Source organism: Gossypium hirsutum, chromosome D04 (genome assembly GCF_007990345.1).
Source record: "Gossypium hirsutum isolate 1008001.06 chromosome D04, Gossypium_hirsutum_v2.1, whole genome shotgun sequence".
In the NCBI taxonomy this organism is placed as follows: Eukaryota; Viridiplantae; Streptophyta; class Magnoliopsida; order Malvales; family Malvaceae; genus Gossypium; species Gossypium hirsutum.
In genome coordinates, this window is record NC_053440.1 from 10630810 (window position 1) to 10657679 (window position 26870).

At 32.9% G+C, this 26870-nt stretch overlaps 2 protein-coding genes across 2 annotated transcripts; both read left to right on the top strand.

Moving 5' to 3' along the window:
• Positions 1-291: 291 nt before the first annotated feature.
• LOC107926082 (protein SIEVE ELEMENT OCCLUSION B) lies at positions 292-3609 on the top strand. The gene is made up of 7 exons (XM_016856877.2): positions 292-808; positions 884-988; positions 1102-1550; positions 1640-1749; positions 1836-1984; positions 2075-2569; positions 2718-3609. Exons 1-7 carry the CDS (start codon positions 335-337, stop codon positions 3357-3359), a joined length of 2424 nt encoding a protein of 807 aa, XP_016712366.1. The 5' UTR covers positions 292-334; the 3' UTR covers positions 3360-3609.
• A 12757-nt stretch (positions 3610-16366) lies between these two features.
• On the top strand, positions 16367-19776 carry LOC107926081 (protein SIEVE ELEMENT OCCLUSION B). The gene is made up of 7 exons (XM_016856876.2): positions 16367-17009; positions 17083-17184; positions 17291-17739; positions 17822-17931; positions 18019-18167; positions 18258-18752; positions 18880-19776. Exons 1-7 carry the CDS (start codon positions 16434-16436, stop codon positions 19519-19521), a joined length of 2523 nt encoding a protein of 840 aa, XP_016712365.1. The 5' UTR covers positions 16367-16433; the 3' UTR covers positions 19522-19776.
• Positions 19777-26870: the final 7094 nt, after the last annotated feature.

Below are 26870 nucleotides of genomic sequence, written 5' to 3' on the forward strand. Positions count from 1 at the left end.
TGATGGTGGTCTATAATTGGGAAATAAGTGCTGGTTTTTGTTTCTTTGGAATTGATGACAATCAATTTACGCTTTATAAACACTGCAGCAAAATACCAGACAAAAGAAAATAAAGTGAGAAGAGGTGGGACAGATGGACCAGTACCTAAAGCAAAATAAATCCTGTTAATAATTCAATAATTGAATTGGCTAAGCAAGGAAGTTGATTCAATTAGGCTTTATTCCTTTTGCAATGACTATAAATAGACTTGTTTGATGCCAACTAAGGCACAAGCCATCTCTTCCCTTCTGCAACCATACTCAAGTTTTTTATTTTGCCTCTCTAGTATATCCAATGGATCAGCAGAAGAAGACCACCTCTGGGGCTCTCCAGGCACCACTGACCGCACCTAGCAACAATCCTACTGCTGCAGCTCAGGCACTCCTCCATAACCCTGGTGCTGCTCAAGCACTCGCCAATAATCCGGGTGCTGCTGCGGCTGCTCAGGCATTCCTTGGAAACCGAGGTGCTACTTATCAGCCACTCCTTAATAACACTCATGTCGGTCAGCAACACATGGGCGTTCCCGGTGCTAGTATCAGCAAACCTAGTACAGGTGAGGCACTCATGAAGGGTCATACTGGTTCTCATGCACTCATCCGAAGTGACCGTGGGAGCATGTTAAGCTTGTCAGATGACAATGTGATGATGAAGCAAATATTGGCAACTCATGCTCCTGATGGTCGAGAATTTGATGTTAGACCTCTACTCAATCTGGTTGAGGACATCCTCAATCGAGCTACCCAGCATGTTGATTTTCTTGTTAAGGTATAACATATGCTGCATGTTATCCTGTTTAAATCAATGATTGAAAATGCTCATACTTTCTATTGTTTGCTGCAGGGTACTACTCAAGATCAAATCGAAATGGAAGAGAAAGCCCTACAAGCAAACCATATAGTTATGCTTGAAGCTCTTACGTATACCATTGACCGAATTGCCTCCGAGGTTCTGAAAATTATTTTCAGAAAACTGTCTCTCTCTCTCTTTTTTCTGTTTAACTAGTAAAATCATTGCATACTTGTTATTCGTATATACTAACATGTATATTTAACTACCAGCTATCATACAAGGCTTTGGGGGGTTCGGATGCACATGCAACAACAACTGCAATATTCAACTTGCTATCAAGCTATACATGGGATGCTAAGCTAGTATTATCCCTATCAGCCTTTGCCTTGAACTATGGAGAATTCTGGCTTCTTGCTCAGATTTACTCAACTAACCAACTTGCCAAGTCAATGGCAATCCTGAGGCAATTGCCGTCTCTCCTGGAGCACACAGCTCCTCTGAAACCCCGATTTGATGCACTTAACAATTTGATTCGGGCAATGATAGATCTTACTAAATGTGTTGTTCAGTTCACACAGCTGCCATCAACATACATTTCTCAGGATGTACCGGTATTGGAGACTGCCATAAACCTCTTCCCAACTGCTGTCTATTGGACCATCAGGAGTATGGTGGCTTGTGCAACTCAAATTTCCAACCTTTCTAGCATGGGTCATGAGTATGTTTTGCTTCATCTTTTACGTATAAACAACGTTGTGAGTTTGGTAGGTTAATACTTGTTGGATTAATTGTTTACTTTGATTTCAGGTTCGGAATATCAACCACAGAGTCGTGGGAGCTGTCCACCTTGGCTCACAAACTCAGAAACATATATGAACTCCTAAAGCAGCAGCTGAACCTTTGCTACCAATATATAGGTTCATAAATAACCATTAAATATTATCTAACGTCCATGAAACTAATTGAAAATATTAACTGATGATTTGATCATTGTTAATTGCAGAGGAAAAGACAGATGTTGCATTTTATCAATTGCTTCTGACACTCTTTGACCCGAACGCCTTGCATATCGACAACATGAAAGTTCTCAAGGCCTTAATTTATGATAAGGATGATAAACTACCGCTTCTTGATGGTGCTACAAAGAGACAAGTATTGCATTCTTACAAAAATTATAACAGTTCGTTTGTTAATCATTTAGTTTGTAGGATATATTTCATAATGTTGTGCGACATTGAACAGGTTAGCCTGGACGTGCTAAGAAGGAAAAATGTGCTCTTGCTCATTTCAAGCCTCGAATTCGCCAACGATGAGCTAGCAATTCTTGAGCAGATATATAATGAATCAAGGATCCATGCAACGAGGCTCGAGAGTCAGTATGAAGTCGTTTGGATCCCAATTGTGGATCATTCCATCATCCCATTGCCTGAAGAAATGCAAACCAAGTTCGAGAACCTACAAAGTACCATGCCATGGTACTCAGTGCAGGACCCTTTGGTCATAAAGAAGCCGGTCATCAGGTTCATCAAGGAGGTTTGGCATTTCAGGACAAAGCCAATCCTTGTGGTGCTTGATCCTCAAGGGAAGGTGGTTTCCCCTAATGCAATTCACATGATGTGGATCTGGGGAAGCACTGCTTTCCCCTTTACTAGTTTAAGAGAAGAAGCTCTTTGGAGGGAAGAGACATGGAGGCTTGATCTTCTGGTTGATGGAATTGACCCAACGGTCCTCAATTGGGTATATATGATATCTTCAAATTTTCCCAACTTTTTGGTTTTTTCATCAAGATTTTAGAAATAATGGTACATAAATGTTTACTTTTACTACAGGTATATGCATCCAATATTAAAATTTGAACTTCAATTGTTCTGTCTAATTTGATCAGATTAAAGAAGAAAAATACATTTTCTTGTATGGAGGGGATGATGTCGAGTGGGTAAGAAGATTTGCAAATTCAGCACGCAGTGTAGCATCTGCGTCTCGCATTCCTCTTGAGATTGTTTATGTGGGGAAAAGCAGGAAAAGGGAGCATGTGAAGAAAGTTGTAGGAATTATCAATGCGGAGAAGCTTAGCTATGCTTGGCAAGACCCGACCATGGTGTGGTTCTTTTGGACCAGGTTAGAAAGTATGCTGTTTTCGAAGATTCAGTTAGGCAGGGCAGATGACCAAGACCCAATGATGCAACAAATAAAGAAGCTGCTTAGCTATGGCAGAGAAGGTGGATGGGCAGTGCTTAGTAGAGGGTCTAATATAGTGGTGAATGGCCATTCCACCACAGTTTTGCCTACTTTGGGTGGTTATGATGAATGGAAAGTGAACATAGCTGAACTAGGATTTGATATGGCATTCAAAGAGTACCATGACAAGCTTCATGATGTTGCTCACCCTTGTTGTCGGTTCCAGTTCCCGACCATCATAAGGACCCCTGAGAACATGAGGTGCCCAGAGTGCCATCGCGTCATGGAGAGATACACATCATTCATCTGTTGCCATGATGACCAAGGCATTCCAGGCTCGCTATTTTAAGCTGGGATCAGGTTTCATCACTGTTTTTCCATCTACTGTTCTCACTAAATAAAGATGTTCCTATGGGACTCAAATTAAAAAAATTTCTTCTAAATTCACTTTGGCTGCTAAGGATTTGTGGTTGACATGTATTGCCGGTGGGCGCTTTGAGGCCTAAGTTGGAGTAGTTTAATAGTTAAACGTAAAATAATGATGTTTGGTTTCAACATTATTGTCAAGTATATTATGTTACAAACTGAAAACTTCATTTGACTAAGAACTTCTTTTGCTTTGTTGTTCTTTTGGTATTTCTTTAAAAGAATGTGTTAGTGAGTGGGGATAAAAATGAACTTATGAAAAATTAATCGAAGGCTTCAAGGCATGTAACAATGTCACTATCTTTAAGGTTTTATTTTCTCTTCATATAAATTAGTGTTTAAAAGAGTTACTAGCAAATGAACCTCGAGCATATAATGAAACCTCACGACTGTCGAAGTTTTGCACTGATGAAAACAGTCCACTAAGCATTGAGTGGAGCATAACAAGAGTGTCAATTTCTATAAAGAACTTTTGCAATAATTCTTTATAGAATAATCTTTAAATAAAAAAAATGGTGAAATAATAGAAAGAAACTATATTTCTACGTTTTTTCTTTTGTTTATCTTGCAAATTGATAGGAGTTTTTATGTCTCTTCACTAAGACATAACTATCCAATATGCTTTTGTGGAAAGTCACATCTATTACTAATAACCTTAACTATTCAATAGATATATACTTGAATAGTTATAATTCTTCATTAATTAACCAAGTTACATAACTTTCAGTATTTAAGTGACATACCTTATCACTATGAATAGTAACAGCTCTTGGTTACTTATAATTTTTCATTTGCAACTATTGAAACACTATATATATTGAAAATATTCTAACAATCTCCCCCTATTTTCAAAATATTCTAGATTTGATAATCTTATAAATCAATCGCATAAATAAATGTGTCTTACGATTGAACATTCACTTAGTGAAAACATGTTAAAGTTAATTAAAATTGCATGGTAGATTATGCATGAACCAATTATTTCATTTGATTAACCAAACACATCTTAAACTAAAATGTAATTAGTTTGTAAATATGAAGATGATAATTCTACATAACGTTCGTTGTAACGTAAAATTGAACAAATATAGAAAATGTATGAAAATATCTAAAGGAAAAGAAACAAAAAAATCAATCTTTATTTATACAATTCAAACACAATGAAATTATCTCGCTCAAGATATATCTTTATTCAAAGACCAAATTGAATCAATGATACTATAACATCCAGTTTTCAGTGACATCGAAAATAGGGTCTCTGGACCATAATTCTGACGATTAATTAAATATTTTAATGTTTATATGTTTATATTAAGGTCGTATTAAATTTTCGTTAAGAATTTTTAATGCTTAAATAGTTAATTAAGTAAAATGATTAAATGGGAATAAGTGCAAAAGTTGATTTTATGAGGAAAAATAAGTCAAATGACTATGAAATATTTAATTAATGGACTAAGTAGGTAAATATACCAATTAGGTATATGTCGAACGATTTTGATGATTAAAATCTTGAAATTTGATTAGTTTTAAAGGGCAAAAAGGTAAATATGTAAATAAATAATAACATAAACAAAACAACTTGTATCATCTTCATCATTTTCCTTGTTTTGGCTAATTTCACCATTGTTGAAGGGAGAAACATTTGGCCATTCTTTCTTACCTTGCATGGTATACTTTTGAGTTCTATTTTTAATGATTTTTATGTTTTTAAGCTCGATTTGCTTGGTATAGTTAGCTCGGGGATTAATTTGTAAAGTTTTTAAAAGTCTAGAGGCTTGCCATGAATGATTTTGAATGTATTTTAAATTTAATTGGTAGCTTATTGTGTTTGATTGTTAAATAGACATGTTTTGTTAAATGATTTTTAGTGAATTTACAGTTTAAGAATTTATTTGTTAAAAGTGTAAATTTCCATGTATATTTTGTAAATTGAGGAAGAATGTGGGTTAATATAAGCCTAGGGGAAAACGGTTAATATGTGTTTCAATTAAAAATGATGAATTTGCAAGTTATAAACCAATGGACTAAATTGTATAAAGGTTAAAATATTAGGGGTAATTTTGTATTTTTTGATTAATTTGGATTATAGGTTTGAATTGAATGTTTGAAGTTATTTGAAATACTTAATTGAATGAAAATATTATTTAGATCAAGATACGCTAAAACCAGACTTAAATCGGGGAAAAGCTAAAGCTTTGGACTAGCATTCAACTCTGTTTTTACAACCATAGTTATCGAGATAAGCTCGTATTATACAAATTGTTATATTAAAATATTAGTTAATTGTTCTATTTAATTAGTCAAGGTGGTTGTGATTACAATTTTGTTGATTGATGGAAATTGAGTTATATTGGGGACATGTATTGGGTTTTGAACCTAACAGGCTTTGTACCGGTTTAACGATTCAAGCCTTAAGCCTAGAAGGCTTCATGCGGTGTAATGAATCAGGCCTTGAGCCTAGTAGGCTTCGTGTCGGTGTATGAAATTAGGCCTTGAGCCTAGCAGGCTTCGTGCCAGTGTAGTGAATCAAATAACCGTTATGATTCTATTAAGCTCAACGGGTAAGTAAAAGTTGAAGAAAGGCCTGTTTATAGTTGATTGTTGTTCATGACTATATGAAATATTAATGGTGAGTTTTTATCATGTGATGGAAAAGATGAATTTTGGAAATTCATGTCCTAGTATATGCTATATCACATAGATGTTATGTTTATATGTTGGTTATTAACCATGTAGATTATGGTGGATAAGAAGGTATAATATTTAAATGTTGAAATGAACTTGGTTGAATGGTTTATCAATTGATGTTCGATAAGTTGAAGTTAATCTTATGCGAGCTTACTAAGCAACTAATGCTTACTGTGCTTCTTCTGTTTTGTAGTCTATCGGAAGCTTGACCTGTTGGAACCTTATCGGAGTCTTATCACACTATCCAAAAGTCACCTTGGTAGTTTTTGAATATTTTGGATGTGGTTATAAATGTCATATATAAGGCTTAATATATAGGGTTTAATGTCATTTATAACTTTTGTTGTGTTTTGGTTACTTTTGTACGGTTATATGCATATATGGTATAGTTGGCTTGTACATGTTAAAAGTTATATGCTTATTTTGAATGGTAATATGGGATGATAATGGTTGACATTAGGTAGCTATTTTACCTAAGTTTGGTGATTAAGAAGTGGCATTATAGCTTTGCTCTTAATTGATTTTGCTTTGGTATGAAATGAGGTGCCTTTGAATGGCATATTGGTTAAAAGATTTAGGTTGTTTTAATTGGTATGTTTATAAATGTTTGAGGTGTGTTTAGGTCCATTGATTGTGTGTACAAATGGAGTAGCTTGTTGGGCAAGGTTTCGTTTAAGGGCTAATTTTGGAGCACACAGTCGTATGACACACACGGCCTGGCCATACAGTCGTATGACACTTTTTATTTTAGGTGCAGGTTTCACACGGTCTGGCACACGACCTGCGACATGGCTATGTGACCCTATTTCGAATATACACACGAGCGGCCACATGGGCTGGGACATGACCTGTAACGACCCAAAATTCGTGGGCACCGAAAAAGTGTGTATTATCGGGCCTCCGTCTTACTAAATTGAGTTCGAAAATAATTATTAGAAATACTTACGAGATTAGTTGTGTGTTTAATTAGGTTTTAGATAGGTGAATTTAACTTAATTAATAATAATTAGAAAGGAGGATTAAATTGAATAAAGAGTGAAAGTCTAATTATAGATTAAAAGAAAGTTAAAAGGACTAAATAGGCAAATATGCCAAGTCCCATAAATGGGGCGGCATATATGCATTAAATTCAAGATTTTGTTTAAGTTATATATATAAATATTATATGTATATAATTATTATAATTATTATAATTATTTATTTAAATGGTAATTTATATTAATTATATTATTTTATTATGGAATAAATTAAAATTAAGACAAATGTATGGTGAGAAGATGGTACAAGTGTAATAATAATATATATACACTTGTATTATAATTATTATTTACTTCAAATTTAAGTAAAAGATATTAATTAACTAAATAATTATATAATGAGATTTTTATTGATAAACAAATTAAGTAGTGACAATTGTAAGGTTATGATATGGTACAAATGTATTAATTATATTTGTTATTAAAATAGATATTTTATAAATAATAATTAATTAAACATAAAAGGAAATAAAACAAAGCAAAAGGAAAGAAACAAAATAGAAAGAACAAAGAAACAGAGAAGCAAACGAAACAGGGGAAAGAAAGAAGAAAAAGAAAGAAAAAGGGAAAATAGGGTTTTTAAAGCTTGGAATTTAATTTGGTAAGTCAATCAAGTCATTTTCTTTTAATTTAGATGTTTTAGAAGTTAGTTTGTTAAAAATAAGTTGAGGTTTTGGAAGTTTATAGATTATTAAGCATGGTTCATGTTGAATAAATTGTTAAATTAGGGATGTATTTGATAGAAATTTTGATTGGAATTGAATAAAGGATTGAATTGTAAACTAAACTATAAGTTTTTAATTTTAGGGATTAAATTGAAATAAATTCGAAATTATAAAAATATGATAAAAATTAGATAGTTACATATGAGTTTGGCAAGAAATTGAGTAGCAAGAAGGTATGAATTGAGAAAGAAAAATATATAGATTTAGTTAGGATTAAATTGAAAAAAAGGAAAAGTTAGATAAAAATTTCAGCAAGTAAATTGTGTTGTGCTAATGATTATGAAAATTATCTTAATTTCTTTTCGTAGCTAATATCGCACCCGAGGCATCCACGAGGAAAGGAAAAGAAAAAGTGGACGAGGAATAGACACGGGAATTACGGTTTGTATCATTATAATTCAAATTTTATTATTATTAAGTGTTTAATTTGCTAATGATGTGTGGTAAGTATTTTAAGGTAAGTGTTTAATAAATCATAATTTATAATGTGGTATTGAAATTGAAACTAATACTGAACTGAGTTATGGAATATTAGATATTGTTTTGAGTACTGAGTGAATTGTGAAAATACTGAATATTGTTATGTATATTGCATTGAATTGTGAAATTACTGGAATAATAAATTACTGTAATACTGTGAAACTGATTGAAATAAGGAATTTATAATTGATACTGAACTAAAATGGAAATTGTACTGGAGAGTGAATTAAATACCCTATTAACTAGTCGGGCTAGTCGGATATAGTTGCCATGCCATAGGATATGGAAGAGTACGGGGTATTTGCCGGCTTACTGATCAGGCACTTATGTGCCGACTACTGTTACTGTTACTGATTTAGCACTTTGTGTGTCGAATACTGTTACCGTTACTGTTACAGGTTCAGCACTTTGTGTGTTGAATACTGTTACTGTTACTGATTACTGTATACTGGTGTGTTTGGTTGAAATCCGTGTATCCGTCGAGTCCGAGTCAAGTTAATAGGGGTGAATGAAATAAGTTTACTTCTTGAATGATATAGTGTAGTGTATGTGAAAGGTGAAATTTGAAATTTGAAATTTGAAATAAAGAAATAAGAATGATGCTTATATATATATAATTAATTGATAATATTAAATGATTGAATTGTTTATTAGTAGTGATAATTGTAATAAAAAGTATGTGTGTGATTTAATGTATTTAATTATAAATTGAATTATAGTGATACCACTGAGTATATGTATACTCAGCGTACGGTTGTTTCCGTGCGCAGGTTGTAGAAGTCAAGTACTGAACCAGCATCCAAAGCCAGACCCGACTTCAGCAAACTTTTTGGTGATGTATATTTTCTTTTGGTAATGTGGCATGTACATAGGATGTGTATAAAGGTTATTATGTTTTAATATAAACGGTTGAAAATATTAGTATTATAAGTTTATGAATTATAATGAAAGAAGTTTATCTATATTTATTTAATTTAGTATATTGTTAAATTTAAATTGATATTATGATGATTAAGTTGATTAGAAAGTATTTGGAATAGAAATTGAGAATGTGAAATGAATTGGTTGAATTTGCTGTGATTTGAAAATGAAATGGTTTTTAATTGCAGGGGGTTTTATGTAAAAATAAGCAGAAATGCTGCCGAAATTTAAAAATAAAAATAAAAAAATGAATGAAGTCAAGTACTAAAATATTATATGATTTTATGATTTTATCTTAATGTGTTTAATATTTATTTAAGAATTATTGTAAATTATTTGATATGTCTGGTAATGCCTCGTAACTCTATTTCGGTGACGGTTTGGGGTTAGGGGGTGTTACATGACCATCTAACCCTTCTTTAAATTTTCACACGGTCTGAGCCATGTCATACGGCCGTGTGCCCCTGTTTCTCAAATTTTTATATTTTTCTAAAATTTTCTAATTTATTTTAAATTTATCCCTGATTATCCCCAAATTGTTTTTAAGGCCCCAAAAGCTCAATTAAGGCCCAAATGTGTATTATTGTCATGATTAAATTCATTAATTAGTAATTAATTTGTAAGTTGACTTATTATTTTGTTTTGAAGTTAAAAGTTCTGTTTTGTATGGCAATGCTCCGTAGTCCTAATCCGACGACTGAAACAGGTTGGGGTGTTACAAGTACACTTCATTCCCTCTCAGCTGAAGCTCATAACTCCTCTACCAAACAAGTTCATGCATCCCCAGTAGAGAACTATTTGTTCCTCACCACACAGCAACAATAAAACAAGAATTCACTCAAGTGTATCTCAACACTTCGGTTAACCGAATCAACCCTTAAAACAAGAAGAAATAACACAAGCTGATAAGAAAAATATTCAAGCTTTGAAAAGTGATTCACCTCCACAAATTGTGTCGCCCTAAGGGAGAATGATGCCTATTTATAAGCTGAGATAGCAGCAAGATAAACTCTTTTAATTCAGCAGATAAACCTTTGAAAAATACATTGAGATTTATAATAATTATCTCTAAAATAAATCTTTAATCATCAAAGAGATAATGATAAGACTTTACTTATCCAATAACCTCAAGCACACCAAGGAATCGGTTGGAAGTCTTGGCACCCTAGCTGAACCAAGCTACTTGTTTTGTCAAACATACCACACTCATGTAGGCCAAACTGAGATGGTTGAAATTTTGACACCCCTTGCCCGACCCGATTGATAGGTCCAAGCTATAAAATATCACATCAATTGTTGAAGCAACAACAATCAAATGTTGCATGATTTTCATTTATTCAACACTATATATATACTAACATGACCATTACATCATTATCTTATAATATTTTATCTTATTTGGGGTTTATAGAATTTTATTTGTTCAAGGGCTTAATTAGCAATTAAGTTAAGGTTTAAAATGGCAATTAAGCTATTTTTTATTATGATGGATTGTTGGTGGGGCTTTAATGTCTTGATTGCATAAAAATATATTAATTAAAGTAATAAAAAATGTTTTATCATAAAATCTAAAAGAAAAATAAACCAACTCATCTTTTTTTTTTACCTTTTACCACCAAACAACAAAATGAAAGTCAGAGAAGCTATTGTTTTAGCTTCAAGGAAGTTCAGCCCTTGCATGGTAAAGGTGTTCCAACCCATTTTTCATGGATTTTATGTTTTTAAGATCATTGTAGCTCGGTTTAACTAACTCATGTATTGATTTTCAAAACTGTTAAAGATTTGAAATGTTCTCATTATTGAATATTAAAGCTTTTGGTATTAAATTGATAGATTTTGTTGCTTAGATATAAATGAGGACTAAATTATAAAGAGAAATTTGAAAATTTTGAGTACAGGGACTAAAGTGAATTTTTTTGAAATTAGCATGTTTTTTTGTAAATATAGGTGCTGGATGAATGTGGAGGGATGTGATTGAAATCAGATTGAAAAACGGGGCTTAAATGTGAAAGTTATGATAGTTTCAGTTTTAGGGACTAAACTGAATAAAATGTAAAAATTTAGGGGAATTTTTTAAAATGAAATTGAACTGTCATATGCATAAAATAAAGTTTTATTATGTAATTGAAACTGATAAATTGAAATAAATTATCGTATAGATTTAAATCGATCGATAAATAATCGAGGAAAGGGGAAAATTGCATATTAGTCTCTAACACTTCAATTATCACTGATTTTACCAGGTAAGTTCATATGGTATAGTTATATATGTAATTGTGATGTATGTGTTTGAATTTTTTATTTATGTTATATAAATATACTTTAAATTGTTTACAACTTGGTACAAAAAGGTGAGCGTTGGACTGAATTGTAAATAAATGAACTAATGTGTTAAATGTGTTTAGATGAAATTAAGATAAGATAGGATACAATTAGCATGTCAATAGGTTATTTGCACATTGTATAGGATATGATATGAAATGATTCTTATTTATGGAGAATACACTGTTTAAACCAGAATCCCGCATTTGTTACGGATAACTGAGTCTTGTCTTTACGAATACCCTAATGCATTCTGGAGGGATGTATTGTCTTATGAAAGATGATGCCTACGGGCTTAGCACTTCGGTGCTCAAGTGTGTTTCGTTGTTATCACTCGAACGAGCAATCATGTGTGTTTTTTGTGGTTACCCGTGTATCCGTATATGTTTATTATTATTCATCGGGTTAAACTATAAAACTTGAATTTATAATAACCCAAAATTAAGGATAATTAAGGGACTAAATTGGCAGCCTATATTGGCAGAAAAAGGAAAGCTAGAAGTCGATTTTGTCATGGTTGAGATCCAATTCTTGTTCGATTAGGATGAAACTGGTCGGTTCTTTAATGAGAGACATAATGATTGAGAATGTATAGTTCTCCTACAGTTGGAAGAAGCATGAGAAGGGCTATAAATAGCTAAGAAACAACTTCCCATGGATGATTTTCTTCCCGGCCTTGTTCCAAATTCTTTCGTGCTTCATATTTTTCGATAGCTCAAACAAAGAATAGTTATGGAAGGTTTTGCATGGAACAGACTTCATGAGGATGAAGCTGGAAAAGTAGGGAAAACAATAAGCGAGTAAGGTTCATAACCTTTCTATGTACATAGGAGTTAAGAAATAAATCTAGAACTGTTTCAAGGGTTCTACATGTTTCTAGAAAACAGGTTTAAGTTGAGATATTGAGTATAACCCATGGTTTTCGGTTAGAATACTTAGTTACTGCAAGGAGAATGGAAGTTCTAGCGTTCAAGGAAGTTAAGCTATGGGAATGATAATGATTCAGGTGAGTTCCAAACTCTAAACCTATTGTTATGGTCTATACTGTTTAAGCATGTCATGTTGCATAAACATGAGATATGGTGGCATGAGCATGCATTGCATGGTTGTGGGTAAACCTCAAGGGGATTAGATGAAGTTAGAATGGGAATGAGAAATGAACCTATTAGATACCGCCTCGGGCAAAGCCCTATGCCTTACGAAGGGAACACTACGGTATTCGAGCATCAAGGCTGGGTGGTGTTAAAGAGGTAATAGGAGGAGGATTTGGGAAATGAAATTACAGAATGGTATTTAATGCGATGGCGGTTTCGACTAGTCCTTCGGGGCGACACCATGACGACGGTATATAGCGTAAGACCATAAATGAAAGAGGTTATGGCAATCGGGTACAAGATAAATGACATAAGAAAATAGATGAAATAAGTTATGGCAATCTAATATGAAGTATGTAGTGTAAGACTATGGATGAAAGTGCCACGGTGACATGGTACACGATAAAATGGTAATGGTGTAAGACCATGGATGAAAGACGCCATGCCTGTAAGGTAAACGGTACTTCACATGTAGTTAGTGTTGTTAATAGATACGTGGTCAAACTAAGTTACGCTGGCATGTAGTTAAGTGGATATTCAGATATTTACGATGTATTTCTAACATGTGCTTAGAGTTTAGAAAAAGCCAAAAAGGCTTAGTCGGATATGTTTATTCAGATTATGCAAGAGTCTTAGAACGATGGAGGTCTCTCACAAGTTATCTATTCGCTTTTGGAGATTGTGCCATCAGTTGGAAAGCTACACTTCAAGCTACAATAGCCTTATCTACTATTGAAGCAGAATACATGACAATTACCGAAGTTGTAAAGGAAACGGTTAAAAGGCATGTTTAGTGAAAAAGGGGCAGTTGTCGTATATTGTGATAGTAAAAGTGTCATACATCTCACCAAAGATCAAATCCATCACAAAAAAACGAAGCACATAGACATTTGTTATCATTTTGTTTGAGAGGTGATCATACAAGGGGATGTTTAAATTCTTAAAATTGGCACAGAACATAATCTAACTGACATGTTGACAAAAAGTCTTCCAGTTTCTAAGTTCGAGCATTTCTTGGACTTGGTGAGTATCCGAAAAAGAGCAAATTAGGCTCATAATAGGGCTTGGCAAGGGAATTAAGTCAAATATGAGTCAATGTGGAGATTTGTGGAGTTATGCCTCGCATTTTCGGACTAAACAGTGTGTGACATCGCAACGAGGAAGTGTTCTTCATCTCGATGAACAACCGGTGTCACAATAAGAAGAGAGCCTTTGTCCCGACGACGCGAATGCCACATCACGACGTGGCAACGTGCACCTCAATTTTTTCGACTTTCTTCTCCCAGTTAAACTATGTTTTTAGTTTCCCACTTAAACTCTAATTAACCTAGGATTATTGTAGTCATATATGCTACGAATTTCAACCTATAAATAGGCCTTAGTTACTCTAGGTTACATACAACAAAAATATTTAGATTGAGAGAATTATGTTCTTTGTTTCGAAGGGTTTTTTTCTTTTGGGGCTTTGGGTTTTTCGTTTAATTATCTCTATCTTTTGTACTCTTATTTATTATAGTGAAATCTCCTTTTGCCTGTGATTTTTTATCCTCTTTTGAGGAGTTTTTCCATGTAAAATTTGTGTATTGAATTTTTTTTATTTTACTTTATTTACTTGGTCGTTGCATATACGAGTTAATTCCCAGCAATAAATTTTTATTTCTAAATATAATAATTGAAAAGGGTTGAATACAAAGTCTAAGCTAAACGAAAAGCAAAGATAAAAAAGAAGTAAATATTAAATTTGCAGACATCGTGTCTTCAAAAACAAGAAGGAAACATTTGTTTCACGAAATTCTTACATTGTTTTGGTTAATTTTTTTTGAATCTTGAATTTCAAAGTATCGAAGTTATATTGTTTGAAATTTTCAGTTTTCTTAAAATATTTACATTTTTAAAGGTAGAAATGCAGTTATGATATTTCAAATACGTAAAAACAATTAAAAATGAACTTTTTATCCAACAATCTGAATAGCATAAGGCCAGGCAATGAAGAGCTAAAGAGAACATAGTTTGAGGAGTAAAAGTGAAGATGTTAGCAGCCTAATTGATTGGTCCTGACTCAATAGTAGAAATGAAACTAAAATATTAACCTTATAAAGAGCAAAGAATCAAATTTCCTACTTTTTCTTTTTTAATACATGTCACTTTTTGTTTGTTATGGAAGGATATATTCTCATTTGTTGGCAAGCAAAGCAAAACACACATTGCTCGTGAAGGTTAAGGGCAAGAGGAAAACCAATAATCATAATGTTTGTGTTAAAAATGAAAAAAAAGAAAACAAAGGAAATTAAGCAACCAAATGCACTCAAGTAAATCTATTTGATTCTTCGATGAGATTAGAAGGTGTGATGGCACATTTCTTCGCTCGAGTATTTCCTTCATTTCATTCATTGAAACAAAAATTTAGATTTATAACTAAATCAATCATGTTAAAAATTATTTATTACTCATCATATCCATTAGACTTTCACTACAATTTAAATTATATAACCTACTCAATTAATAAATATATTGTTAAGAATGATCGAGTCTTTTAAGAGAAGTCTTCAAAGTGTTGTCTTTTAAGCAGTTTATATCGGTCTCCTATTCTTTTCATGTCAGGGTTTTGTGATACAACTTCCATGAAGAGCCGTGTATGGTTTACAAAGGGAGGGCGCTTCGATTTTTGGAGAAACAATCTATAAGAGCTCACTTGAACCACCATCCTATGGCACACTTGAGCAGAGATAAAACCCCAACATGGGGACAATACCTTCAATTGTTGAAGGGCTGATCCATTATCCAACGGACACATGTCAAAGAATTCTCGAAAATATCAACCCCTAACAAATCTTGAATTATATTTTCATTATAATTTAAACTATTCAATTATCCTATAAATAATATTTTATTATTCTTAATTATTTAATTGAGCAAAAATCCAAACATTCAACCAATTACAACATTAAAATAAATATAAAAAAATAAATTTCTTTAGGCAACAATAAAATTAATTCCAATAAATTACTAGATATTTTTACACATTTAATATTTCTACAAGCCTTTATAAGTTTTAAATAAGTAAATTCCAATACATATTGAATTACATTTGAATTCATATTGAATTATACTTATACTTTTATTTTAATTTAAAATTTATTAATAAATAATATTTTATTATTTTTAAATATTTTTAAAACATTGTAAAAATAGAATTTTTAATATTATTTAATTATTTTATTTTGGAGTTGTTATTGTTGAGAGAGTTTTAGTTGAATATTATACCGACCTAAATATAATTAATATTAAGTCGTAAAATAGATAAAAACACCTATTTAATTGTTATAAGGCTAAATAACAATAAAAAAGGAAAGGAAAAAAAGACCGATGTTCATATTCTAAATTATTTTCAAATTCGTTCCATAATAAGGCTATCAGTATACTCTGGATAGCCAATAGTATTTTTTATTGGGTTTGATTAAAATCAATTAAAGCAGGTTAAACACCAGAGGAGCAGGGTCCCAAGCAAAATAAAATAAAGTGAGAAGAGGTGGGACATGAAGAACAGTTAAAGTAAAGGCTTCTTATTGACAAACTAGAAATTTAATTGGATATGAAGCAAGGAAGTTGATTCAATTGAGCTTTATTCCCTTTGCAATGACTATAAATAGGCTTGGTTCATGGGAATAAACACACAAGCCTTTGTCTTTCAATATATATATATTGCCTTTGTTTTTCTGTAACTTATTCAATGGATCAGCACAAAACAACCGCCGGGGCTCTTCAGACACCAATGACTGGACCTATCAACAATCCCGCTGCTCTTGCTCAGGCACTCCTCCATAACCCCGGTGCTACTCAAGCACTCAATAATAATCCAACTGCTGCTGGCAACCATGGTGTTACTCATAAACCACACCTCAATAACCCTGGGGTTGGTCAGCAACTCATCAGCTATCCCGGAGTTGGTCAGCAACACATCAACAATCCTGGTGTTGGTCAGCAACTAATTAGCTATCCCGGAGTTGGTCAGCAACACATCAGCAATCCTGGTGTTGGTCAGCTCATGGGTGTTCCTGGATCTGGTCAGGGATCCATCAACAAACCTAGTACTGCTCAAGCACTGATGAGGAGCCCTAGTGATTCTCGGGCACTCATCCGGGGTGACCGTGGGAGCATGTTAAGCATGTCGGATGACAATGTGATGATGAACCAAATTTTGACAACTCATGCTCCTGATGGTCGAGAATTTGATGTCAGACCTCTTCTCTATTTGGTTGAGGACATCCTCAACCGCGCCACCCAACATGTTGATTTCCTTGTTAAGGTATAACATGTATTGCATCTATCTTGTTAAATCAATGGTGTAAAATGCTCATACTTCCTGATGCTTACTGCAGGGTACTCTAGATCAGGTTCAACTGGAAGAGAGAGCCCAAGCAGCAAATCATATAGCTATGCTTGAAGCTCTTACATATACTATTGATCGAATTGCATGCGAGGTTCTGCCATTTTATTATAAGAAACTGTGTTGATTAGTACAATCTAGGTGTATTTGTTATTCATGTATGCTAACATGTCGACATTATAAACAATTTTACATGCCAGCTATCATACAAGGCTCTGGGAGGTTGTGATGCACACGCAACAACAACTGCAATATTCAACTTGCTATCAAGCTATACTTGGGATGCTAAGCTAGTGATATCCCTATCAGCCTTTGCCTTGAACTATGGAGAATTTTGGCTTCTTGCTCAGATTTACTCCACAAACCAACTTGCCAAATCAATGGCAGTCTTGAGGCAACTGCCATCTTTGCTAGAGCACACAGCTCCTCTGAAACCTCGGTTTGATGCACTAAACAGTTTGATTCGGACAATGATGGACGTGACTAGATGTGTCGTGCAGTTCAGAGAGCTGCCATTAAAGTACATTTCTCCGGATGCACCGGCATTGGCCACTGCCATGACCCACATCCCAACTGCTGTATATTGGACCATCAGGAGCATGGTGGCTTGTGCAACTCAAATTTCCAGCCTTACTAGCGCGGGTCATGAGTATGTTTTACTTCATTTATGTCCGATATTGTGAATTTTGAAGGTTAAAAATAGTTGGATTAACAGTTGACATTAATTTCAGGTTTGGAATATCAACCACAGAGTCATGGGAGTTGTCAACCTTGGCTCACAAGCTCAGAAACATATATGAACATCTAAAGCAGCAGCTGAACTACTGCTACAAACATATAGGTTCATAAATAACCATTAAATATTATCTAGTACAAAAGAAAGAGGATTTAAAATACTTACGGATGATATAATCATTGTTAATTGCAGAGGAAAGGATGGATGTTGAGATTTATCAGATGCTTCTGGCTATCTTTGACCCGAACGTGTTGCACATTGACAACATGAAAGCTCTCAAGGCCTTGATTTATGACAAGGATGATAAACTGCCCCTCCTTGATGGTGCTACAAAGAGACAAGTATTGCATTCTTACAAAAATTATAACAGTTCGTTTGTTAATCATTTAGTTTGTAGGATATATTTCATAATGTTGTGCGACATTGAACAGGTTAGCCTGGACGTGCTAAGAAGGAAAAATGTGCTCTTGCTCATTTCAAGCCTTGAATTCGCCAACGATGAGCTAGCAATTCTTGAGCAGATATATAATGAATCAAAGATCCATGCAACGAGGCTCGAGAGTCAGTATGAAGTCGTTTGGATCCCAATTGTGGATCATTCCATCATCCCATTGCCTGAAGAAATGCAAACCAAGTTCGAGAACCTACAAAGTACCATGCCATGGTACTCAGTGCAGGACCCTTTGGTCATAAAGAAGCCGGTCATCAGGTTCATCAAGGAGGTTTGGCATTTCAGGACAAAGCCAATCCTTGTGGTGCTTGATCCTCAAGGGAAGGTGGTTTCCCCTAATGCAATTCACATGATGTGGATTTGGGGAAGCACTGCTTTCCCCTTCACTAGTTTGAGAGAAGAAGCTCTTTGGAGGGAAGAAACATGGAGGCTTGATCTTCTGGTTAATGGAATTGACCCGACGGTCCTCACTTGGGTATATATTTTAGATTCAAGCTTACCAGTTTTCTCCATTGACCTGTTAGAAATATTGTTACATAAATATTCACTTTTACCATAAGTCCATGCATCTAATAAGATATTTTGAACTTGAATGTGTTCAGATTAAAGAAGAAAAATACATTTTCTTGTATGGAGGGGATGATATCGAGTGGATAAGAAGATTTGTAAATTCAGCACGCAGTGTTGCATCTGCGTCTCGCATTCCTCTTGAGATGGTGTATGTGGGGAAAAGCAACAAAAGAGAGCAAGTGAAGAAAGTGACAGGAATTATCAATGCGGAGAAGCTTAGCTATGCTTGGCAAGATCAAGCCATGGTATGGTTCTTCTGGAGCAGGTTAGAGAGCATGTTATTTTCAAAGATTCAGTTAGGCAGGGGTGATGACCAAGACCCAATGCTGCAACAAATAAAGAAGCTGCTTAGCTATGGCAGAGAAGGTGGATGGGCAGTGCTTAGTAGAGGGTCTAATATAGCGGTGAATGGCCATTCCAGCACAGTTTTGCCTGCTTTGGGTGGTTATGATGAATGGAAGATAAATGTGGCTGAAAAAGGTTTTGATGGGGCATTCAAGGAGTACCATGACAAGCTTCATGATGCTGCTCACCCTTGCTGCCGGTTCGAGTTTCCAAATACCATAAGAATCCCAGAGAATATGAGGTGCCCAGAGTGCCCCAGGCTCATGGAGAAATACACCGCTTTCCTTTGCTGCCATGATGAGCAAGGCATTCCAGGCTCACTATTTTAAGCGGGGATCAGCCCTTCACTGTTGTTCCTACTACTGTTGCTGCTAAATAATGATGTTCCAATGGGACTCAAAATCAATAATTTTCTTCTAAAATTTCACTTTGCGTGTTAAGGTTTTGTGTCTGAGATGTATCGCCAATAGCCACTATGGCCTAAGTTGGCAACCTATCTATAACAGTTGAAAGTAAAATAATCATGTTTGATTTCCACATTATTGTCAGGGATATGAATATAATAAAGAATAAAGTTTATTTAACTATGACTCTTTGGGCTTTGCTTTTCATCCTGATTTCTGCATTGCTTCAGAAAAATGTAGCTTTTTCCCGGTTTCAACTTCAGTAATTTCTCATCATGAAGTGAGCCAACCCATCAAAACAAACTATAATATTATAACATGTAAATTTCTCAATTCCAGGATGCATATAAGTATTACAATTTCGAGTTTAAGATTTAATTATAAGTGATGGATAAAAATATAAGTCTTTTACGTTTTGAAAAAATAAAAAGTATTTGAATTGAAAATATATATAAAAAAAAGTCGCAATTAAAAAAAAAACAAAACAAAATCACAAGCTAGGCTTTAATTAAATAAAAAATCAATGGTTTTTAACATAGGTTGGGCCCACAAAGCATCCACAAAAATAAGCTTTGTTTGATATTTGGTTAAGTGTTTACTTGTAAACGGGTCTTCCAAACAATGTTCACTGTCACAAAAGAAGTGCATTCCAAGAGACTTAACATCAGGAATGGTTCAGAAACGTATCGTTATAAGCTGAAGTTTTTAAAGGTCAGTTTCGGCTTTGCAATAGTTGGTTTCAGTCTATTTGGTCAATTTTTTTTTGTGTGTAAAATGGTTAGAAATTTAATGTCTTACGAAAAGATATTGAATTTAAATATTATGTATGAAAATTTCACGTCAAATTTTTTAATCGAGATTTAATATAATTATCGGATTTCAAAAACACTCATGAGAAAAAAGAAAGAAAAAAACTTTATATGTGTCGAGTAATGTGCCTTAAGCGGGTAAATTCAATTTTCTTTGATGCGTTTAGGGCATATTTGTTCTTTTCTGATGGTTTTTTTCCTTTCATTTGGCCCATTGTTCTTAGTAAAGGGGACAGCATCTCCAATAATGGACCAATTTAAATCACTCCAATGCTCACTTTGTTTATCGATGAAGTGTTTATTTTTCTTAAAAATAATTTGGATTTGAATTATTATATATTTTTCTTTTTTTTTAAAAAATAACTTAATAAAAACTTTAATTTTTAAATTCACTTTAGTTTTCAAAACTTTTCTGGCTCATTTCAATCCGTACCATTATCAAATATTTCTAGTTTAGTCCTTTGAATATTAAAAAATAATGGCCGGGACATTACAATAAAATTATTTTTAAAAGAAAAGTTTGCATTAAGTTTGTTTTTTTAATGAACCGGAACCAATTTGCTGAACCCAGTATAAGAGCATAACATCGTTGATTGCTGAAAATAGTAAACCTTCTGGATTTCATATACATTCCTCATAAGGTATATAAATACTAGTTGTTTTCTGAAATTAGAAGCATATCAAAACTGGGAACCATCCAAATATATTAGTTGAATTCAAACTCGAAGTTGAACTGATTCATGGTTTTGTTTTCTATTTGAAACTTATTTGCAACAGACGTGTTCATCATCTCATTAGAGTAACGATAACAAGATGGGGTTAAAGATGAATTGGGAGCCTGGTGGCCCACTGCTTCTGTTTCCATTTTGCTTAATATTATGAAAACCCCAATGAAACAAGCATCCCTTTATTCTTTTCATTAGTCTCATCTCTCATCATCCTTTTGATTATAATATATGAGTTGTTATTGAGTCATTTTCTCTCCGACAAAGTTAGAATATTTGGGTCCTAAGGTTAATGGTTTTTGCAGTTGTTCTTTGAAGGCAGAGTCTCCCATGGCCCTACTTGCAGTATTTCTAGACCAGAAATCCAACATGATCTGTTTTGAGTTTTGACCAAATTAGCATTTCTCCTTGAATCTCAAATCAACTGAAAGGATTTCTCTACCCGGTTCATTATGAACACGATATCAAATCAAATTAAATCATCATTTGCTTTATTTGCTCCAATGTTGGACTTAATAGGAAAAATGATTGCAGATGCTAAGAATCGATTAGATTTTGTTCCAGAGAAGCTACTTTTAACACAGGGTTTAAAGTGCTGGAAAAAGCAACCCTGATCTTCAACATCATGAATCTTTTCCAGGGTTGAGGTCACTACTTTTTTTTTCCTTTCTTGGTAAACAAGCCAAAGTTCTTGATCCATTTATGGAGCTAGAATTGTTATATGAGGATTTCACGTGGTAGCCAGGTTTCAACACGCATAGGGATTGAAGCAATGCAAAGAAAGAAGTGATATTTTTCTATAGATGCACAATTATGTCCTTCCATTTAAGCAGGAAGAATTAGAAAAAGAAAAAGAAAAAAGAAGCAGCTTTTGTGCCCATGTGACTTAGAAAAGTTTACTGATAAAATTTCCACTTCCACCTTGCTGGTAATCCCAGTCTCATTAGTGAATTAAAAAGTCATAGACCTTTCTTCTGCACTTTTTGTTGGCTTAATATGGCTAAAACATGTTGTGCAAACCTCACCTTCGACATTTTAGTTACTGCTCCATTGTTAAACCAACCATTACCGTAACTTAAAATGTAAAAAACTGAATGACGATAATGGCAATATAAAATGATCGCAAAGCAAAAAGAAAGAAAAAACATACAGATTTTACGTGAAAACTCTTTCGGTAAAAACTCACAGGTAAAAGAGAATAAAATTTACTAAATTTGGATGATACAAGATAAATTTCGACTATTTCTATTTATAGGTTGAAAAACTTTATTATAATCAATGTCAAATAGGAGAAGAGAAGTTCTATACAGATTCTACTTATACAGCCTAGTCCCTACCCACATATCCCTCAATTTTGCCACTGTATTTTATTTTTTTAACAGAAATTTGGATAGCACAACTCTAATATAAATAAATAAATAAATCTAGCAAAATTTTTATAATGGTGACATTTCAATCTAGGTTTGCTTGTTTTGGAAGTCCTGAGAGATTGGTCCTATTGACCATCTATCATTCTCACCTTGAATATTAATTGCCATTTGTCCAAAATAATCCTTAAAAGTGTTTATGTTTACATAATTTATTTAAATATATAATCTATTTTTTTATTGGTTAAGATTGATTTATGGTTTAGGATTTGTACTGATTGCTCTTTCTAATAATATTATCTTTAGGGTTTGAACATGTATCTCTTCTTAAAGTGGAACATGTCTTACTCATACACCCAACACTTGATGATATATAATGCTAATTTTAATGGCATGTGTTGTATACATTATGTTATCTAATCATAATATATTAAATTTATTTAATAATTTTTATAAAAATATAAAGCATTAATTGTACCAAACATCTCCAAACTACGATCCTTATTCTAAATAGATCCCCGAACTTTAAAATATTCTAATTACATCCTTAAATTATCGTTGTTATGTCAATCATGTCCTTCCATTATTAAAATCGTTAATTCAACCATTAAATGACACGTAAAACCTTATGTGATATAATTTAAAATGAAAAATTTTAAAGAAAAGTACACATAGTTGTTAAAATTAAAAGCTAAAATAAAGTAAAACCTAATAAAGAGAGAATGAACGATAATTTCTATAAAAGATTCGAAAAGCTCAAAACCAAGATTTTTACAACATTCATTTTTATAATATTCATTTTTTTTAGATTTTTATTTTAAATTATGTCACAAAATATTTATATTCTCATTTAACAGTTAAATTAATAATTTTAGTTATAGATGGACCTTATTGATATAAAATCAACAGTTTAAAGATATAATTAAAATGTTTTAAAATTTGACAATAAATTTAGAATAAAACTTATAGTTTAAGGATGGTCAGTGCAATTAACTCAAATATAAATAAAATAATCATCATTATATGACATCAACATAGAATATAAATTTGAATTCAAAATATAAATAAATATAATAAAAATTCAACCAAATAAGTAAATATATAATCTTTATCCATTTTTATTTTTTATATGCATTTACAGTGAATTGTTTAAAACATGAATATTATAATATTTTACAATAAAACTGTATTAATTAATTTGGCCTGATAATTTTAAAAACATAGAATCATTAATTTAATTATACGTTAATGTTTTAAAGAATAATTTTTAATATAAGTATATATTTTTAATTAGTAACAAATATTATGGTATTAATATAAATATATAATTTATTTTACTTATTTAATAAATATTGCCGCAACCGATAGATGTTACATTTTCATGTAACCTAATTATTAGGGAATAATAATTGAGTTATAAAATCTTGAATGTCATTAAATTTGATACTTAAATTGATGTCAAATAAAATCTCTAAAATAATATTGAGATCATAATTATAATTTACGTTTTAATTATCAATTATATACTACTATTTTATTAATGGTTTATTACTATTAGTATTCATTATTATTTTACAGTTACTAATCTTTATATTTACTATCAATTTTTGCTTTTATTTTTCAATTAATTTCTAATTATAAAAGGAATTATTAAATTTATATTCAACAGGTTTGCAATTATACAAACATGCAATGCAATGGTATATACTTGCTAGCTAACTTAAAAACTTGATATAATTTAAATTATAAAATTGATGTTACAATAATAATGGCATTTGTAAAGAAATAAAAAAATTTATACTTATTAATAGTTTATACAAATTTTTAAAATTTAATCATGAAATTTATAATTATTTTCTTATTTATCATAATTATTATATTTTTCATTATTATTATAGTATTTGTTATAATAGACGTCAATAATGGCAATAGAATGATCGCAAAAATAAGAAAAATAAGAACACACAAATTTTACATTGACTCCCTTTCAGAAAAAGCTACGGGCAGAGAAGAAGAAATTCACTAATGTTAAAAAACGAATGATACAAGAGGAGTTTCGACTACATCTATTTAAAGGTTGAAAAACCTTATTCTAATCAATGTCAAATAGAAAAAGTGTAGTTCTATATGGATTCTACTTGTGCATATTGTCAAATACAAAAGGAGTTTCGGCCCTCGGCCTTAAGTCCTACACAGATCCCCTTGTTTTGCCACTGTATTTTATTTCTTTAACAAGGATTCGGGTTACATAACTCTAATAATCTCCACCTTGATACAAATTCTCAACGAAGAAGTTCTTCACCTCTTCAGCAAAACCCTTAAAGGGGTATTCTTCAACAATGAACACCAACCAAGTCCAAGCAATGCTCAAACATGGTTATAGGAAGTGACTTAGTCATCATATCTTCAGGATTATCATGAGTACTAACTTTGCTCACAACAATATCACCACGAGCAATAATATCACGCACAAAATGATACTAAACATCAATGTGTTTTGTTTTCTCATGAAACATTTTATCCTTCGTAAGGAAGATGGCACTCTAACTACCACAAAACATCGTACTGACCTGAAGGTCTGTACTGAGTTCACTAAAGAGTTCCTTTAACCAAATAGCTTCTTCACAAGCCTTAGTAATCATCATGTACTCAACTCCAGTGGTAGACAAAGCAACTGTAGTTTGCAAAGTGGCTTTCCAACTAATTGCGCAATCCTCAATAGAAAAAACATACCCTGTGAGAGATCTTCTTTTATCAAGGTCTCCAACAAAATCAGAATCAACATACCCAATGACTCCACCTCTAGTTCTTCCAAACTGTAAGAAAACATTAATAGCACCCCGTAAGTATCGAAAAATCTAGTGAACTGCTTTCCAGTGTTCTTTCCTAGGATTTGTCATATATCTACTAACTACACTAACTGTATATGATAAATCTGGACGTGAGCAAGCCATAAAATACATGAGAGATCCCACTGCACTAGAATATGGAACACGTGACATGTAGTCAATCTCATCATCTGATTGCAAAGACAAAGCCGATGAAAGTCTAAACTGGGCTGTTAATGGAGTACTAACAGGCCTAACACTCTACATATTGAACCTACAAAGAACTTTCTCAATGTACTCTTTTTGACTTAAATACAATTTACATGCTTTTCTATCTCTAAGAATCTCCATCCCGAGTAACTTCTTTGCTGCTCCCAAATCTTTCATCTAAAATTCTTTATTAAGTTGGGCTTTAACCTGTCTTATCTCTCATTTATCTTTGGCTGCTATCAACATGTCATCAATATAAAAGAGTAGATATACAAATGAACCATACTATTTTCCTTAAAATAAACACAAATTTCAAAGCTACTTCTTTTAAAATCATGAGTGGTCATAAATGAATCAAAGCTCTTGTACCACTACCGAGGCGACTGTTTCAGGCCATAAAGGGACTTTTTCAGCAAACAAACATAGTCCTCCTTTTCTGAGATATAAAACCCCCTATTTGCTATACATAAATATCTTCCTCAAGTTCTCTATGCAAGAACATTGTTTTTATATCTAACTTCTCAAGCTCCAAATCATACATAGCCATAATACCAAGCAAGCCTCGAATCGAACTGTGTTTAACAATTGGAGAAAACACATCTGTAAAGTCTACACTTGGAATCTGATTATAGCATTTTGCAACCAAACTTGTTTTATATCTAAGTTCTTTAAATCCTAAAATCCTTTCTTTCTTCTTGAACACCCATTTACAACAAACAATCTTTTTACCCTTAGGAAGCTTCACTAGGTCCCATGTTTCATTCTTCTGGAGCGGTTCCATCTTTTCTTGCATGGAAACCATCCACTTTCCTGAATCTTTACAATTAGTTACCTCGGAATAAGTAGATGATTCTTGGTTTACATATATATCTTCATCCACGTTTAAAGCGTAAACAACTAGATCAGCTTCGGCGAACCTCTTTGGAGGTTTAATTTTTCTTCTATGTCTGTACTTGGCAATAGAATATTATTGTGAAGAAGCAACTCTACTTTGAGTTTCTATACCAACTTAAGGAGTAGACTCTATTGTAGATCCTGGGTCAATTTGAAGCTTCACTTGTTTTACATGGGTGCTTGAACTTTGTTGGTCTTTATTGGAAGATTCTTTAAGCGGTAAGGTAGGCAACATAGCAGTTTCATAAAAAAATAACATATATGCTAATTACAACTTTCCTCATTTCAGGACACCAAAACTTATACCCTTTAACACCAGCCTTATAACACAGAAAAACCACATTTAATAGATCTAGACTCCAATTCACCATTATCAACATGAGCATACGCAGGACATCCAAAAATCTTCCAACCAAAATAAACAACAATAGTACCAAACTA